The 19119-nt window shown below is 39.8% G+C and overlaps 1 protein-coding gene across 2 annotated transcripts; it reads right to left on the bottom strand.

Moving 5' to 3' along the window:
• Positions 1-726: 726 nt before the first annotated feature.
• On the bottom strand, positions 727-18854 carry trappc11 (trafficking protein particle complex subunit 11). Of its 2 annotated transcripts, XM_042493675.2 has the most exons (31): positions 18681-18854; positions 18492-18596; positions 17048-17276; positions 16778-16947; positions 16088-16158; positions 15662-15776; positions 14755-14854; positions 14412-14485; positions 13838-13934; positions 12831-12964; positions 12358-12499; positions 11828-11921; positions 11520-11599; positions 10689-10767; positions 10239-10293; positions 9423-9568; positions 8211-8272; positions 7627-7759; positions 7172-7302; positions 6730-6855; positions 6442-6635; positions 6201-6349; positions 5037-5158; positions 4782-4901; positions 4600-4665; positions 2859-3015; positions 2660-2771; positions 2481-2572; positions 2231-2364; positions 1205-1372; positions 727-1109 (listed from the first exon to the last, which is right to left on the bottom strand). In XM_042493675.2, exons 3-31 carry the CDS (start codon positions 17252-17254, stop codon positions 1065-1067), a joined length of 3375 nt encoding a protein of 1124 aa, XP_042349609.2. In that variant the 5' UTR covers positions 17255-17276; positions 18492-18596; positions 18681-18854; the 3' UTR covers positions 727-1064. The 2 variants fall into 2 exon arrangements, with proteins under 2 accessions (XP_042349609.2, XP_087937520.1); XM_088081394.1 differs by lacking the exon at positions 18492-18596.
• Between the last annotated feature and the right edge of the window lie 265 nt (positions 18855-19119).

Genomic DNA, 19119 nt, shown 5'->3' with positions numbered 1-19119 from the left:
AACAATACAAAACTAAATTCTCTCCATAATTCATTGTACTCTTAATCAGTTAGGAGTTTACATACTTACCTTGATGTCCTTCCTAGCAGCAATGGAAGATTGGTTTTTTACATCAGTTAGTTCTGTTATTGTCGCCATTTTTCTTCATCATGCCTACATTTGATAGTTTTCCAGTATGAACGCAGTCCAGTAGGGTGCTTTCCCATCTTCTAGACCAAATCAGCATTTAATTACAATAATATCAAGGTAGAAAACCACAATCACATAGATATAATCAAACTGCGCCAAGCAAACTGTCTTAACTGATTAGTTTTAAGCCACCTTAAAAAAATCCTTATTCTTGTCATTGAGCGAAGGTGTTTTGAGATTTCTACATGTTACTCTATATTCTCTTATGTTTTTATTGGGGTTATTGTTTGTCTGAAGCTTTTTTCTTACGCTGCTCTCTTGACCAAGTCGCCCATGAAACAGAGATTGTTGATTTCAGTGGGACTTGTGTGGTTAAGTATGGGTTAAATAAAAAAAATTAAATTAAATCTTTTAAAAAGTGCTTTCGATTGCTTGCTTTTATTTTTTTAATCATTTTTTCCTTGTGGTTTTAGCTGTGTCATCAGTAAAGTTATTGGTTGTCTTTAGCTTTAAAAAGTGCTATATAAATAAATCTGCATGCCTAAATATTTCAACGATGCTGCCAGTCTTTTTTACAACATGCACATGGAACATTACTAGTTTACATCATTTCAATTTATTTAAACTTTCAGCACATTCAAATTTCATGTATTACACTCTGACCCAAATTTCCATGTAGGTCACATCAGATTCATCCATGATTTTCACTGTTTCGTGAACATCAGTGTATCCGTTCAGTCACCGTGCTCATCAAGTCGTCACGCTGACTCAACAGAAAACGTTTGGTCAGCAGAGGGTTTTTCTCGTGTGTGTGTTTGCAGAACAATGTGAAACAAATAGTGTTAATATTGTCATCTGTGAGGAATCATATGTCTACAACAATCTTCACAATGTTGTTTTGTTCTCATATTTACAGTAAACAGTTTGTGTTCTTCTCAAGCTGCAGCAATGGAGGCGTCATCCAGCTGTCGACCCTGAGGCTGAGGAGGATGAAAAAAACTGATGAATATCTTCACATTCAGATAACAATGACCGCTAACTCGGTGGTGCGGATACACGTCTGTGAGTGTGATACCTTGACAAAGATGCGCTGGGGCAGGAAGCGTCTCAGTGTGTGTGTGTTGGTGGTCAGGCAGCGGGGCAGGCTGATGTTGAGCTGTGGTAGAGTTTGGTACCCGGCCATCAGCGGGTAATAGTTGTACAGCATCTGCTGCTCCGAGCCGGGGAGGATACGCAGACGCACCTGCAAACACACACATTCACACGCACTTCAAATGCAGCTACTTTTTCATGTTTGTATTGATTCAAAAGTAACAAAACTGCAATTAAATTCAAAACCTCTAACTAGTCTCTGGTAGCTGCCAAATTAGGCCTGAGAAGCTTTTAATGACACAAACTAGATTTACCATCACGCGGCTGTATAAGTTTTTCACACCAGTCAAGTTGCACTTCAAGCTTACATCCATGTCTGTGAAAACATGGTGCTTCACACATAGAAGATCTTGAGTCCAAGTGGACGTTTGTGTTACATTTGAGGAAACTCCCTCAAGGCTATCTGCAGATATTGTCTTCACGAAAATGAGACAGATAGAGGGTCACAGACCTTGACCTCAACTGAACTGAACTCAACTGAAACTGTTGTTTCATGTTGGCTGGTTGTGGCCATATTTCATGCTGTCTGAGATGAAATTAAATTATGTCGCCAACAGAAGAAATGGCTTAAATGTTCACAGAGTCAGAACTTATTGGGTAAAAGTGTTTAAATGTCCAATTTCTTGCATCAATTCTGTTTTAAAAGACAAAAAACACCTCAAATGCATGTAAATGTTTTTGCACACTTAGTTTGATTGAATTTTTCCATTTCCATATGGCTTTTCTTTTGCGATACTTCAAAATGTGCGAGAAAATAAGTTCTTGGAAAAACAACGAGTGTGGAATCAAAACTTAACAACACTATGAGGCAGCTATGTTAATACTTTTACTTTTGTTCAGTTAAATTACACAAATGTTTTCAGGAAACCTATTCCTTCATTTTGATGGAAATGCAGCTCCCTCACCATTTATTGGCCAATACTTCATGTAAAAGTGAGCACAGTTGTACCTGTTTGAGTCCAGAGAACATGAAGGCATCAGATGGTTCCACGGCCATCTCCACCTCCTGCACCAGTGCTGTTCTGTTCTCTATGTGGTACCGAACTGAAAGGGACTCTCTGACTCGCCCAAACGATGGTAAATCTACACCAAAACAAAGATAGAGAGATTAAATGCAGACATGCAACACAGCTGACTGTTCGAGGGAAAATCAAACTTAAGCACAAATCATAACAAGCTGTCTAATGCATGTGACTGACCAGCGTGGATGTACAGAGGGACAGACTCCAGGATGACATGAGGTAGTGTGACTGTAGTTTGGATGAGTGGACTGTCGGCGCTGGAGGACTTTCTGTACAAAAGAGTTCAGACAGAGTTAATCACTTTACAGCGCTGCTCAAAGCCACTGATCTGTCCTCTCAAACTGTGAGTGTCGCACCTCCTCCACGAGATCACGTACTGTCCTGTAGCTACAGTGTTGTTGCTGTTGGTCAGTGGTGGACACCGCAGACAGAAACACTCACTGGCACACTCGTCTGTCTGCAAAACAACTGATCACACACACAACATGTTCACAGCCATGAGACTGACATCAGCTTTTTATATTACAGCTATGAATGTAAAGAGGAGTGAGGTACCTTCCTGTAGCTGTGACTGCAGCTGTGGTGTGTTTGTGGTCATGGTGAGCAGCTGCAGAGAGGAGGAGGCCAGCAGGAGAGGCCAAGGAGATGTTGATAGGACGTCTGTCATCAACAGGAAGGGGATGTCCACTGCTACCCGATCCAGTGGCTCAAACTGCACGCACACACACACAGAAAGGTCATGACAGGATTTTATTAATACCAATATTGATACGGCAACACTGCAGCACTCCTTATGGACAAGGGCTGAAACAGCACAGTCTGTGTAGATAGCTGGCTATTGTTCCATAACTCACTGGCTTTCTGAGCATTTGTTTTAAATTCTGGACAGCATATCACAGGGCGTCTGTCAGAAATTTATGGAAAAAGATCACCTCAGGTCAGAGTGAAAATGCAGCTCATGGGTCAGCTATATTTGGGGAGACATTTGCAGCAGCAGGAAATAATTAAAAGCGCTAAGAGGCGGAACAAGACGAGAAAGACCAGAAATTGCCAGTAAAGTTTTGTTTTTTTAGATTCATAGAGTACGTTGGATGTAAGGGAATTCACTGAAGGGGCATACCCATCAGAATGGAGTTTTAGAGCAGCTAATGATGGAGTGGCAGACGAGCTGACATAACCTCATGAGTTGCCCAGCAGACATGTGTGGCTTCAGCAAACAAACAGCTGGATGCCGCCATCCAAAGGGCAATGTTTGAAATTTCGGCAAATGCAGTCAAGAGAGAAACTATGTCTGAGGCAAGGGAACACTGTTTCTTGGACTAAGAGAACAGCTAATGTAAGAAACATTACACCTCAGTAGTTTTCCTGCAGCTCCTCAACCCAGTCACAAGAATACATGTTTGAATTTCATGTTTCTGCAAACAACAGATATGTAACATAGGTTATTATGTAGTGGATATGGTGAAACTTTACGTTTGCTCCGTTTCAACAATACTGTGGTTAACATGGTTATGTTTGGGCACAAAGACAGACAAAAATTCTTAACTTTTCCATGACTTTTTAAGGATCCCTACTAACATTATTTTTTCTTGTTCCACTTGTCTGACATTTTTCAAAGAAATGTAATTTCAAGTAGCTGGCGTACATGAAGAGAGACACCAAAAAAAAAATGGAGAACTATATGATGGTAAGCAAAACGCCACAAATTGACACATATTAAAGTGACTTCACGTCAACAGCTACAGAAAACAAACTTGGCAGAATGTCACATTACATGGAAGGTTACACATGGAAAATAACTAAGGCAATGTCATTATACACAACAAAATTTCCATGACCTTTATAAAAACTTTTAATGATAAAGGCTAATTCCATTAATTTTTCAGGCCTGGAAAACACGATTGCAAAATTCCATGACTTTTCTAGGTTTTCCTTGACCGTGGACACCCTGAAGATCTTGTTTTGGCTTAAATTACCTTCTTTTGGTGGGGCAGTCACAGCTGAAACTGCTACTGATGTCTCACTAAAAAGTACCCGCTTTTGTCGTTTCTTGGGCTTGAACTGTTTTCTGCAGCTGGCAGTTGTCTGACCTTAGCGTGTGCACATACACAGTCATGTGCACACATTTATGGCAGCACCTTTCAGTGAAAATATGTCCCTGCGTGCATGGCAAATAGTCAAACAGCCCTCTGCTGCACCTGCTTCATAAAGTTTGTGTCTTCTCTACGCACCAAAAAACAAACGCACATTTCTTATGTGTGAAAACCTACTGGGCAATAAAGTACCAGCTACAAACCTTGGTGGACATAAACTTGACAGACACCTCAAATGGAACCACCGTCTCTATGGTAACCGTCTCATCCTAGAAGACAACGGAACAAGAGAGGAGTGAACTAGATGAAAAAAGTTGTGAGCATTTACAATTTAAATGCAGCCGACAGCTACTTTGTTGTTCGGTTGTCAGATAAGCTTCTCCACCTTATGACACTTGCAGACGATCTGACGCCCTTCCACTGTGGTATCGATGCTGTAGGCCACATGGAACAGAAACACCCGGGGTCCAGTTGACACACATTTCACATAAACGCATCTCTCCAGCTGAAGACAGACAAACACATATCTCAGAGAGACTGGAATGACCACACTACATGCGGAGAAGCTGAAACTGTAGGCAGCTGTGTTTATAAGAAACGTACAATGCAGAAAATGTTTTATTTCTGAATGAGTGTGTACCTTCTGGCCTGGTTTCAGATCTCCTAGAGGGACGTCAGGGAGTAGGGCAGGTGCAGTGTCATCACAAACCTTTGAGCCATCGAGCGTTACATGCGTGGTATGGCCGAGATTTGCATCCTGGCCTGGACAGATCAATCAAAACAAACACACAAACTCATAAATTGCACACCGATGTTATGGCATATATTTAAAATACCAAAATACCATTCCCATTCCAAAAACATATTCGCCTGCTGTTGTTGTGAAAAGATTAAAGGGGAATTTCAATCTTTTATTTTGTGAGAATAACATTTCTTTTTGCATGAGATTTAAAGAGCGACAGAAGTACAGAACCAGAGTCCGGATGTGCTTAGTCTTCTGCACACTAGTCAAGCTGCAGCTAAAGTTTACATGCATGTCTGTGACAACATGGATGTTTCACACACATCTTCCTCCCGGCAGCACAGAAGATCTCTATAACAGGCAGTTTCAAGGTGAACACCCAAGATTAGTGTCACCAATCTAGTATCTGACTAAACGTCTTCCCTTATGTTCCTGAGTTATAGCACTGAATAATGGTGAGAAAAGTGTTTTTGCAGAAAATTATGTCTCAGTGAAGTTGACTTTTTGGATATAACATGTTATCACTTCATCACCTTTTAGACATTTGTGTGATATTCTGTCAGAAATAGCATATTAATTCTTTAGGTATGACCAAAAACATGTTTTGAGAAGTCACAGTGACCTTTGGCCACCAAACTGTAATCAGTTCATTCTTAAGTCTAAGTGGATATTTATGCCAAATTTGAAAGAATTCTGTGATGGCATTTTTGTGATATTGTGCTCACAAGAATGAGAGGGACACAAGGTCACAGTAACCACCAAAATCTTTTCAGCTCAACATTGAGTCCAAGTGGACGTTTATGCCACATTTGAAGAAATTCCCTCATGGCGTTCTTGAGATATACGAAAACAGGATGGAAAGACCTGAAAATCTGAAAAGATACTGCCTCCAGCCACAGCTGTTCTCGAAACAGAGGCATAAAATAGACCTATTGACACCTCTAAAGCTCGCTAATTAACGTTCTCATCTGATTAATCCGTACACAGATGTAAAAACAGCTATTTGTGGTTCAGCAGGGGTTTGGTGTTGTCACTCTGTCTGCTGGACTTGTATCAGTGTACCTGGTTTGAGGCCAGCTGTCAGTTTGACGTCCTTTGCCACGCCCTCCTCCTGTGATTGGACAATGAGGCTGATGCAGTACATTTCATTGTTGAGTGCAGGAGGCTGGTGGCTCAGCTGAACAGAGATTTTTGGGACTCTGGAGATGATCCTGAGCAACAAACAGGAACAAACACTTCACTTTCTACAGGACCATGTGGACATAGTATATCTGACTCAACTTTTCCAGGAATGCAGCCTTACATGGTACTGTGCTGCATGGTCAGGCTGTCCCAGTCCGGCTCCTGACGCGCCTCCACACCCCGCCCCCATCGACGGGATGACCTGCTGGCCTGCAAGGCTTCATGGGTAGAGGCTGCATCTCCACCCGCCCCTCTCCAGCTCAGAAACACACAGCGGCCACTGTCACTGCCCAGCATCACCTCAATGCCTGTCATCTAAAGGTGCATACCCAGCAATACACATAGTCAATGACATATCTCTCTCTCTCTATCTCTCTCTCACACACACACACACACACAACTGTCTCACCTCTATCTTCTTGCCAACGTCTTCAGTCTTCGCCACAAAGCTAAAGTTGTAGCATTTGGTTTTTCCTGGCAACAGGCTCATACTCTCTTGACTGGAAGACTCCACCACACACCACTGGTTATACTCCTACACACAAAAGAACATACGCACATCACACACTTTTATTCTTTTGGGATACTTCACCCACAAAATTAATGTTTGCATATCAAATACTTTCGGTGCCCCACAGTGTTAGTGGTAACTTCTGGTGACATCTTAACTACCACAGCATTAAAAAATAGAAGTATCACCTTGTGACTCTATGCCTCTGTGAACCTGTCGAGTTACAGTTTATATTCATGTCTGCACAGACTCATGTAGCCATGACTGTGTGTCTTGCTTGTGTAGTGAAGGTCACTTTGGCCGATTTTGGAGAAAAATAAATGTTTTGTGCAGAGCATACCTGATTACTGAGGCTGACAGCCAGCTTGTTGAATGATACAGGATGAGGACAGTCAGCTCGAAGGAAAACCTGGAGCTGGATAGGCTGGTCCACATGGAAACTGGGAGACTGGAACTTGGCCTTACACTGGACTGGAGTCAGAAAGAGAGAGTGGGAACATCCTCAAATCCTCCTCTTATTATGAGAAACATTTGCCACACTGAACATTCCTACAGGAGATTATCAGCTTTTGTTTAAAATTCTGGATGCTTGGCTCACAAATAAATGAAATGTAATTAGCTAAAAAGTAGTAAATCAGAAAAAGAATGTATCCAGTTGTTTGCGGTTTTTGATATTACATTTATCTGAATTTATCTTTTCTCTGTTGTTACTGGAAGAACCACTACCTATGGACATGATGAACATGAGGAGAGCAATACTTGAGTGAACAGCTGAGTGAGTGTGTGTTTACTAACTGAATGGGATGTAGTCCTGCACTTCGATGGTGAACTCATTTGATCCAGCCAAAGCCATGCGGTCGTTCCACAGCGACCTAGCGGCGCTGACAGAGGACGGATCACACTCCGGCTCGGCGTCAGGGACCTCGTTCTAAAAACAGGCAAAAGTTAAAAAATAGGGCCCACCCGATTTATCAGTTGACCGATTTATCGCACGATATTAGCCTTTCACAGACATATTGGAGCATATCGGCATTGGCATATATTTTTCCCGAAATGTGCCAATAAAAAAACTTTTTTTACAGTCTATATGATGCAGAAAACGATGCTTGGGTGGTTTAGAAATGGTTAGCAATTGACTGATACTGAACAGTACTGATGTGTATTTTATTTTTATATTCTTTATTTGAATGGTCAGCGTAGACTGATGCTGAACACATACAGTGTTGATGTTGATCTTTTTCTTGACAGTACTGTACCATGAGTAACACTGGGACATGGCTCGGTGCCATGCTACATATTTAATGTTACCTGAATCCACTGGATGGCTGTTTGATTTGCTGAAAGTGTTGTGTTGAGCTGGCTGTAATCTTTGTACTCACCATCAGGACTTTAATGAGATTCTTCTCAATCCTCGACTTCTGTTCCTCTTTCAAGGTGGAAGCTACAGCACAAACAACTAAATCATTACCTCATCTCCAATATATTATTATAACAGTGTCTTTTGTCTTGTAATGAAAGTGAACGTGTTATGTTATATATATCCTGGGATAATTAATGGTTTTAAAATGAGCAAACAATCAGATGGCAGATTCATGACAATCTGTGGGCTGGATCCTTAAGACTTTTTCAGGGGAATGACAGGAAGGAACAGCTGGATAACAACCTCCATATGAAGCAGGTTCTTCTAATTAACACACTAAATCCTTCAAAGCTTTAGAGGACCAAGAATTACTTGTTTTTAGGGCCGGGCAATATGTTGAGATATGAGACTAGATATTGTCTTAAAGGAATACTTCACCTGCAAAATGACCTTATGTATAGCGATCAATTCTATCAATCTCACCATCATCATCGAATTTATGAGGAAAAAAATCTATTTAAACTCTCCCTCAACAATACATTACACTTTTATAATGCAAGTCTCATTCAACCCGAAATACTTCCCAAATAAATGCATTTTCACTGAAATCTTGTCATACATGCCTGTGCATGTGTCATTTAAAAGCCTTCCTGTTCAGACAGGCATTTGGGTAGCTTGTTGTGTTTTAATCCTGTGTTGTATATTTTATCCTGGTTTTATTTTAATTTATTTGGTTTTTAATCTTATTTTGTTTGTTAAGCACTTTGTGACAGGTGAAAGATGCTATATAAATAAACTTTGCTTGCTTGTATAAGCTCTGGTTGAGCAGGGTTCAAACACACACACATACATACCAGGCATGCTATTCTCCCGTGCATCAGGTCATTTGTGTTGATGTGTTTTACTTCAATTCATGATGAATGTTTGCCTTTTTTTAAATTCTATTTCCTCCATGGAGGACATAGAATTTTCACAAGTGAATTCTCCACAAATTCACAGTAACACACAGTCAGCAACTGGTATACAAATGATCACTTTGCAAGTGAAGTATTCCTTTAGATTTTGACTATTGTAATATGGTGAGTATTGTCTCTTATTGGTTTTGAATGGTGCATTTCAGTAAAGTGATGTCATGTTCCCAACTCTAGCTGATCAAATTTTTGCCTTTAACACACTTAGTCATTATATCCACCACACTGCTGATAAGTCTCTGTATGAGTCTCTCGCTCACCTCTGCCCAGCAGCTCCATGCAGTATATGATGTAGTCTTTAACACTGGACATCAGATAAGCACAGCGCAGAGCTGTGGTCAATATGGCTGTCAGGAGGCCCCACCATCGCTCTGTGCGATAGTCGCACATCACATAGTCCAACAGCCTGATAACACAATACACACACAAATATACACACACTCAGATATCTTGCTTTCAAACACAGATGAAGGAAATAATCTCCTTGCAACTCTACTGTCAGATGTAAAAACTGGCTCATCATCCATTACCATCTCATTTCTACATGGGTGTATTCCATCTTTAATTCATACCAATATGACTGTAAAACAATTATATTTTTACAATTACAAATTGTACAGGTGACACTTTTAATGTAGTATTATTTTAAGGTGACTCTCAAGACTGAGCACCTACATCTGACATCACCAAAGGGCGGGCCGCGATCTGGACCCAGAGCCAGTCACAGCTCTATCCGGACTTTGGATCAATTTCTGATAAATTAACGAGAATTAAATCAGAATTTCCATTGAGCATTGTTTTTCCTTTTTTCTCACTGCCGCAGCTATTCCAATAATCAAAATCTGTGATGGATTTTGTGCTCATAATTAGAAGACGGATGATTGGATGATTAACTTTTAAAAAGTTCAATAGTTTTTAAATAATGAATTTCTTTGTTTCCCCATCAAAAAAGCAGGAAATAAGTAACAACAGCACAAATATACAGGTATTGATATCAGTCAAATTGTTAACTTAAACATAGGCATCTGTATTGACCAAGAATCACAAATCAGCGCATTCCTAATTTTTGGACTTACTTCAGGGCTTTGGTGTAGTCTTTAGCATGGTAGTATTCTTCTCCCATCTGCACCACTGTGAAGGAGACAGAGAAATACGAAACAAATATGAACGGGAGTGTTATAAGACTGAACAAGACAAGTAAAATAAAAAGAAAACTGTCCTTGATGGTTGGAAAACCACCGAAAAAAAGATTTTAAAAAAATGACGAGCACACCTCACCATGTGATCACATAACATCAACAATTTATGTCAACCATTTTCACATCCTACATGTTACATCAGTGCCGTGCATGTGTTAACTTCTACATGTCACTATGGGATACAAACACCAGATACCAATAGAATAAAATAAACTGCCTTCTGTAATGGTAACATTTTTCATGTTGCTGTAGGATTTGGAACCCCCCTGTAGGCTGCTGGAGACATTACAGGACGTGTGGAGATTAAAAAAACACACTGATACTTACTGAGGTGGCTCTTCATTCGAGGACACTTGTACTTCTTAAACTGGGCGACAGCATTACTGAGCAGTGCTATGATCAGCTCCTGTAAGGGCAGAGGCAGAGAGGAGCAGGTTTTAATACAGCAGGACAATAGCTACAGGAGGGGTTTTGAATAGGGGCCTGTGATGACAGAGAATCAATATTTCACAGCAGGAGGTGCATCTCTTTGAAGACTGTGGAGCATTTTGTGCTCTAGGTGCCAAAAACAACTTGTTTCTTAAAAGTGAAAACACTGCTACTGTGATACTTTCCTTGGATAAAGCACACCACATACCTGACCATGTATTCTCCGCTGTTGACTCAGTATGTTAACAGTAATACACACACACACACACAAAACAAAATTCCAACATAATTTCAAGCCTGAGTTTAAGAATTCTTTACTTTTTGGTATTTGTTGCCAATTTATGAGGAATGTGAAACATTTAAGTTTGGCACTCCCCAGTAGCTGCAGCAAACTAGAATAACTCCTCGCTGCTATTTGCCTCAGCAAACCAGTTAAGTTGTAATTACAGTTTGCAATTATGTCTTTGAAAACATGGATGCTTCACACACATCCTCCACCTAGCAGCAAGATCTCTACAATCAGCACAGCTTCAAAATTAGTGTCATCAATTCAGTATTTGACTTAATGTCTCAACTCCTGACCCTGGGTTTATGATGTTGTGTAATGGCCAGAAAAGTGTTTTTGCAGAACTTTGTGATGTCTCAGTAAAGTTGGCCTTTGACCTTATGGACTTAAAACGTCATCACTTCATCTACAATATGGCAATAGCAGTAAGTATGAGGTCTTACAGAATGTGGTACATCTCTCTCTTTAACCTGCAGGGCCAGAATCCCCGTCTTCTCCTTCTCTGCATCCGGAGGATCGATACCTGGAAACACAATAAGCCATGTTTTACCCACACATTTCTAACAGTCTCACAGACACTTAATATACAGAGGTGTCCACACACTTTCATGGACACATTTTCAAACCTTTTACAAAAAGTTTCAAGCACCCATAATAATATTTTGGTGAGTGTGTGTGTGTGTGTGTGTGTGTGTGTGTGTGTGTGTGTGTGTGTGTGTGTGTGTGTGTGTGTGTGTGTGTGTGAACATACTCTGGTGTCCTTGTCTCCATGGTCTCTGACCATAGAAGTCCAGTCCCCCACTCTGAGTATCCACTGGTTCAGAGGAGGGATGACTGACTCCAGCCTACAACAACCAACCAATGAAATTAAACAATTAAAATTCTTCTTCTTTTTTTCTTTTTTACACAAACTGTTTATTTCTGGTTCTTTTTTTAAACTTAATTTCTGAAGACTGAAATTTCCCTGCAGTAGCACTTACTAGTACTACAACAGATTTAGTCATTCTTTACACAATTATTTCTGTCACTCTTCACGTGAACAACCAATGGCAACACTATGAATGTCTTCCAGCACAGACAGACTGTGTTCAAAATCCCATAACAAATTTTCATTAGCTTAACATCGCTGGAATAATTTCTGTCTCCCTCCTCTCTATGACAGCTGGCAGTTTGCAACAGATATGATTTCTGACATGGTTGGACAACAAGTTTGAACCACTTCTGTTCTGGTGTAGCCCGGCTCTAAGAAAAGTACAAACAGAGTAGCTGTAGCATTATCACCTGACAAAGCTGCTGTGCCAGCTGTTTTCTATCCTGGCTGTAACAGGCAGCTTGCTGGTAGTAGAATCCAGGGTTCTGTGTCTGGATGGCTGTCAGACCCAACTTTATTGCTTCATCAAACAGCTCACCAAACGACTGGAACCTAACAGGAAGCAGAGATGAAGAAACAGTCGGAGTCTGGGGTTATGACATTTGGGCACTATACGGTATATGCACAAGTCTGCCTTAATCCTGAGGAAAGATTATTGTAGTTGCTTGTACGAAATGACTCTGATGATTACTATGATTATGTCTACTAATACTACTCTAGGCAAAAATTATACAAACACAGCTAAGGAAACATTACACTAAGACAGACATCCTCAAAAATGTCTAATAACTCCTGCTTCATTGTTGTAGAAAAATAAGTTTAGCAAAGTGTTGTTTTCACTCATGCAGCCCAATAAATAAAGAACACAAAGTATGTATCTCACTGTTTAGACATCCACGCAGCATGCTCGAATGCCAGCTCAGCACTGCCGATCTTCTTCTTACACAGGTCAATGTGCTTCCTGAACTGGGCTATAGCATCTAGAGGAGTGTTATGCTGGAAGCACAGACGACAAATCTAAAGAGGCCAAAAAAAGAGAGAGATATTAAGGGAGAGAGAAAAAAAGTGGTAAACGGTCAGTTGCTGCAGTCTTTCATCTGGTTTAGGCTGCCTCCTTAAAGGCAAAGTTTGGTGCTTTTGAATTGGGGTGGTATGAGGTACTTTTCTGTATCAGTGTATTGCATATAGTAGATGCCAGTTGACACACCCCAAGTTTGAAGTGAGGCAGCAGTGCCGACACAGGAGCTACGCGATGCACTGCTGTGAATGGGGGCAGCGGCAGAGGGGATGACATAAAGCAAAGGGACACAGATGGAGTCAAACCCACAGTCACTGCAGCAAGGACACAGCATTTGTACACGAAGCGCCTGCTCACTAGAAGAGCTACTGGGCGCCCCATGTTCCTTATTCCGACATATATTATCCACTGTGTCCATCTTACAGTGTATAAATCATTCCCAAATCATAATGGGAAAGTCATTTTTCCATATCATGAATATGGCAGCTCACATGGTCAACAAAGTTAAAATTACGTTTTTTCTTAATGGAGTCTGGCTTTGAAGAGATTGATATATCAGCTTCCCTGTTGAAAATCCCTTACAGACAGAAAGGTAAAGCTGGGAAATATTCTCAATATAGGGTTCACTTGAACTAATATTGATTTCGGCTGAAATAGGTTTTGTTGCTGCCCTCGTCCACAGCAGTACACTGTATAGCTTCCGTGGCGGTATTCTTGCCTGCTGCTCCAAACTGAAAAAAGTATGTGTGAAAGACAAACTCTGGACATTATTAGAAGTTCATATGATCCAACAGTTTGTGACTTTGTGACTAGCCAAAGTGTTGCTCAAAGAACATTTTCACCTAACAACTAACAGACAGACAGAAAGGCACCTTATAGTTGATGAATCCAGCCATAGTTTTAATCTCCAACATGTTGGTCTCATGGGCCCTGAGCTCATGAACCAGACTGTATGCAGTCCTGTAGTACCTGCAGACAAAAACAAACTAATTAAATAAAGGAAACAGCTTAAGTACAACATATAGATCTACATGTGCATATACTGCCAGCAACCTTTCAAACTGTATGCTTAGGTAAGAAGCCTAGATTTTTCAAATTCCTTTTCCAAGTTGAAAATAAAAGAATAAACTAAACATGTAATAGCAAAGAAAGTGATGTATGAATGTTACATTTTATGACACAGCAGTCTGTGTCCTTAGGTCTTTCAGAACTCTAAACAGAAGTTTGTCTCCTCTAATCATGACAGCAGTTAATGAGCAATAACATCCTTATTTTCAGATATTAGAGTACATTTTTTAGATCTTGCAGTATTTGTTTACTTCAACATGCTGATGGAGAAACATTGATGCTGAAAATATTACTTCTCATTAAGTCCAACCCAGAGCTGATCACAACAAACAAGAAAGTATATTCTTATCCATTACGAGTCCATAGGTTCACACTTACTTTAGAGCATTCTGGGTGTCCTGTTTCAGCTCACTGAAGAAGGCAATTTTAAACTGGTGTCTGACAAACAGCAGCTGGAGACATCAAAGGATAATGAGGACAGTGTGAGGATGGGGCATTTAAAAGTGCTCTTTATGCTTTTCATCCAAAGCAGCTTCATTTGTGCACACAGAGAAACCATAGCCATCTGATGATTTGGTCTGATGGACGTTGGGGGGTGAGTGTGTGTGTGTGTGTGTGTGTGTGTGTGTGTGTGTGTGTGTGTGTGTGTGTGTGTGTGTGTGTGTGTGTGTGTGTGTGTGTGTGTGTGTGTGTGTGTGTGTTTGTGTGTGTGCCTTCCTACCTGATGTGTTGTCTTGTTGAGGAATTCTTTATGAGACTTGACTCGGCGGATCTCAGTGTAGTAGTATGTTTGAGCATGTTCATAGAAAGCATTCTCCAATCTACAGAATCACAGGGAAGAGTATTAATAAACATACAATGTCTGGAGGAGATTCTAAAGTATTTATTTGCTGCAACTTTTCAACCTGCATATCATCACTGTCAGTGTGTGACGACAGCACCATATCAAGAATGTATTTCCAATATTAAAAATGTAATGATACCAAAAACTCACAATACGATAATACCCAGATAAAAAGTCCACGATATGCTTAACTAAAAAAAACATGTTAAATTTATGACTTAAAAAACATCCTTTATGAAATCATAATTCTGCATGTTTTCACCATTTTCCCTGAGTCTGACGCTGTCTTCCTGACTCATATGATTGTACCCTCAGCTGTTCAATGAAATACAGTAAAGTCAGGCCTTGACATTAAGCTTTTAAGAACATATAAAATCAACAAGAATTCACACAATTACATCTATGTCATGGCATTGTAGATACAGTCCAACGATGATATTGAAACATTTTCTTTATTATGATACTGGGTAATTTGATACATTTTTACATCCTTAATTTATATATCTATATCTATACCTATGGCAAATGTATGTAAAGCAAAGTTGCATTTCAATTAATCACGGAAAAGATGTTAAAAATTCATTATGTCTAACATCTGTTTTGTGATTTACTGTATTCCACTGTTATACATTTATTAGACTAAACTCTTCAAACTTTAATTTGATAAAACCAGAAAGGTGCAAATTTTAAAGGGCCATATGTACCATTAGTTCATAAATTGCATAACATCTTTCTGTATCAATTAAAATCTGTTTCTTTATGGAATTTGTGAATTGGTATCTACCTTATTATGTAGCCCACTAAGTGGTCTGTGTGTGGCAGCACAAAGAGGCTCTTGCCAGACAGATCACAGGCATTACAGAGAGCTGCTGCTCTCTCTGATGCTACCAGGTCCTCTCCTGTACAAAAAAAGTGGTGTTTTGGCAGGTAACAAAAAAGGGAAACAGACAGCAGGTTGTTTTGTACAATAATGTAGAGGTGCTAACAAAAGTCTGAAGCTGGTCAGGTTCAAAGTTCTACATTTACCAGGAGTTAATAATAATAATAATAATAATAACAATTAGAAAAAATCACAATCACATGTTCTTTTTTTCAGGTTTTTCAGTACAAGTAAGACCCTTTAGTACTAATGCCACTCTGTACTGCATATACACCTTAAAACTTATGTGGATATGTGCATAACCTAATATGATTTAGCCGAGGTGTTTACCTGGAGGAAGAGGAGTTTTCTTCTGGATTAGAACCACAGCCACCTTGGTGTTCCTGCCCTGCAGACTGGTCCTGAAAACAAACCAGTACAGCTCTTGAGATTGCAGATGAAATTTACTGCACGTATGTTTCTGGTGCTTGCTGTTTATTTCAGGTATGGCAGCTGTCAGAAACTCCTTGACTTTTACAGTCACTGAATACTTGAACAAGTTTTGTAAAAACAGAATAAGAAACATGTTTTAGTGTGTAGTAACAACAGTCTTCTAGCAGAGCTGCACAACCTAGCAGTTATTATTTTGTAAACCCAATAAATGCAAATGGATGATGACATTTATGGCAATACTAACACATTTTTTTATTGAAACCAAGAAGCAAATACTGAAAACCCGTGTGACAAGATGTATCTGATGACAAAAGCCAACCAGCAGAGCAGACCCCCCACATATAAAGTACATAAAAATATTGATTCGTTCATTCATTGTCTGTGACCCCCCCACAGGGGGCTGGAGCCTTTCTCAGCTGTCATTGGGCAAGAGGTGGGGCAAACCCTCGAAGGGTCGCCAGACTATCACAGGGCCACATAAAAACAGTTTAACAAAATATACCAATCGAGCCTGAAGCATCAACCTGCTCTCTCACTGTGAGTCACCCAATAAAACCCTCTCCTGAGGCAGACATAATGTACGCCTACCTGACAATCTCCACTTTAGTAGCACATTCAGATTGTTTCTCTTTCCACTGTGGGTCGTCCCAGTCCAGCTCGTAGAACAGAACAACCAGAGCAGGTACCAGATTCAGATGTTTATTCATCCAGCCTGTTTTCAGGATGCCTTTAGGGATGTACCACTCATAGGATGTTCGCTAGACAGGCAGACAGACAAGATTAACTATACACATGTTCCGGAGACTGCAGTACTGATGTTACAGAAAGACTTTCTAGATCTCTCAATCCACTGCTCACCTTAGTGCGACATTTGGGGTACTCATGGTCTCCTGGGAGGACTTTGAAAGAGATAGGAACTCTGTCAGCCCGCCGGTTGGCGCAGAAGGCGTCCCAAATGGCCCGATGCACAGCATTGTACACCACATCCAGACCGGTTAGAGCCACAAAGGCCATGGGCCGACAACATAACTCTGGAGGAAGTTCCCACTGGGAACCTGCCATCATGATGGTTTAACACTGGATACTCCTACACAGGACAGGGTAACATTACTGCAAAAGAAACATCTTTAAAAGAAATATATCATCTTATATTATATTACTGTACCACAGTTAGTGGTGGAAGAAGTATTCAGATCCTTGATCTAAGTTAAAGTACGGACACCAAGATGTAATATTAATCTTTTCCAAATTAAAGTCCTGCACTGAAAATTTTATCAACGTAAAATTAAGGATATTCAGGGAAAAGTACTTTTAGTATCAAAAGTGAAAGAACACAAAGGCAGAAAAACTAAAATAATAATAATAATAATAATAACAATAACAATAATAATATTTAGATAGATAGAAATGTTAAAAAAATAAAATAAAAATCCCAAACTCATAAAAATTGAAAATTTGACAAAAAAACACACCCAGAGAGGAAGAAAACATATATGACAATATGACAACAATATATGACTAAAATAATTAAGGAATGTTAATCAAAATAGTTTGTAATACTTCTCTGTCAATCGACTGATTGATTAATCATTTTATCATTGCAGCTGTACTTATATGAACTGGTAGATTAATTTATCACAAACATCATATTTTATAATATTTACTAATATGTTTATGCAAAAATCTAAATCTGTTAAGTAACCTAAGCATCCAGATAACTGTAGTGAAGTCAAAAAATACAATATTTCTAAGCTGAGGGATTCTCAAATAAACCTCTATTAGGTTTCTATTCCAACATTTTTTGCGTCAAAATGAGCAGATGTCTTAACATTCAATTTGACATTTCACGGCACAAAATTTAGTTCGTGCAGGAAGACAGGGGGGTGTTATTGTCAGCGATGACAACACAAAATCCTCATTGAACCTCCGAGCATGAACAGACAGAGCCTTTATGGATATCAGCGTGCAGGTCACAAGACTGGAGGCTCAGCTGAGATGAGCTAACCAGCTGCTAACAGTGACAGCTCAGTTGTTTACATCCTACAGACTGGAGCTCCGCTGTCTAACCGCACCGGGGTTTACGTGGTTTTTGACAAATTAGCGTGTCTGATTAATATTACATTATACAAATTTGCAACAGTGAAGTGTTGGAAAAGCTTGTTGTACATTGACGTTATATTTTCTGTGCTAGTTAGCAAAGGAAATACATGAAGAAACCGTCAAGACGAAAGCGGAAGTGAGATAAGCTAACTCGGCTAACGCTACTGGCATTAATTAGATCCATCAATAAAAAACAACATACCCCAGTAGCATTCCTTCAGGTGAAGCGGTAAAGGTGCAAGGTTCGGCTAGCTTTGCTGAGTAAGCTAGCTGCACTTATGAGGCTGTTAGCAGACCGGTGAGGGGTCTATCAAGGTTAACAGTTAACGTTAGCTAGAAGAGTGGGCGAGGTTGTTAATGTATCTGACTTAGTAAATAAATGTCAATATACTTTTTGTTTACGGCTGTCTGGCTTCGTTTTAGCCAAGTCCCAGCGCTGGTCACCATCCGACGATTCGTCACCGGTGTGTCAAACTCGACAGAAGCACAAAATAAAGGCTAATTCAGCTGTTGCTTAAGCAACCACAATCTCACCAGTTGGCTACCATTAGCGGAACTTGAAGGACACTTCCGGTTCAACTTTTCAATTTAAAAGAGAGATAGTACAGGTAAAATATTATTTGGCTGCCATTCTAAATATGAATGGACAGACCATATTATTGATGGTGAGACAGCGAAAACTGTATTTACGCTTCCTTACAAATATGTGCTGCACAACAAAATCAAAGAGTTGTTTTTTTAAAATTATACACAGGTGTTATCCAGTAAATTCTGTCATTTATGGATACATTTCTGATATGAATGACCAATGCACCTTCTGTAACAGTATA

This window comes from Plectropomus leopardus, chromosome 8 (genome assembly GCF_026936395.1).
Source record: "Plectropomus leopardus strain MGB_pleo_1.0 chromosome 8, ASM2693639v1, whole genome shotgun sequence".
NCBI lineage: Eukaryota > Metazoa > Chordata > Actinopteri > Perciformes > Serranidae > Plectropomus > Plectropomus leopardus.
The sequence above is the reverse complement of the archived record's forward strand: the minus strand, read 5'-3'. Positions and strand labels throughout refer to the sequence as shown.

Bases quoted from the DNA above. Each gene is read 5' to 3' on its own strand.
- trappc11 (XM_042493675.2), bottom strand. From the start codon at position 17,254: ATGATGGCAGGTTCCCAGTGGGAACTTCCTCCAGAGTTATGTTGTCGG. The intron at 6,636-6,729 runs GTGAGACAGTTG...ATGCACCTTTAG, and splicing joins ACGTTGGCAAGAAGATAGAG to ATGACAGGCATTGAGGTGAT. The intron at 6,350-6,441 runs GTAAGGCTGCAT...TTTGTTGCTCAG, and splicing joins ACCATGCAGCACAGTACCAT to GATCATCTCCAGAGTCCCAA.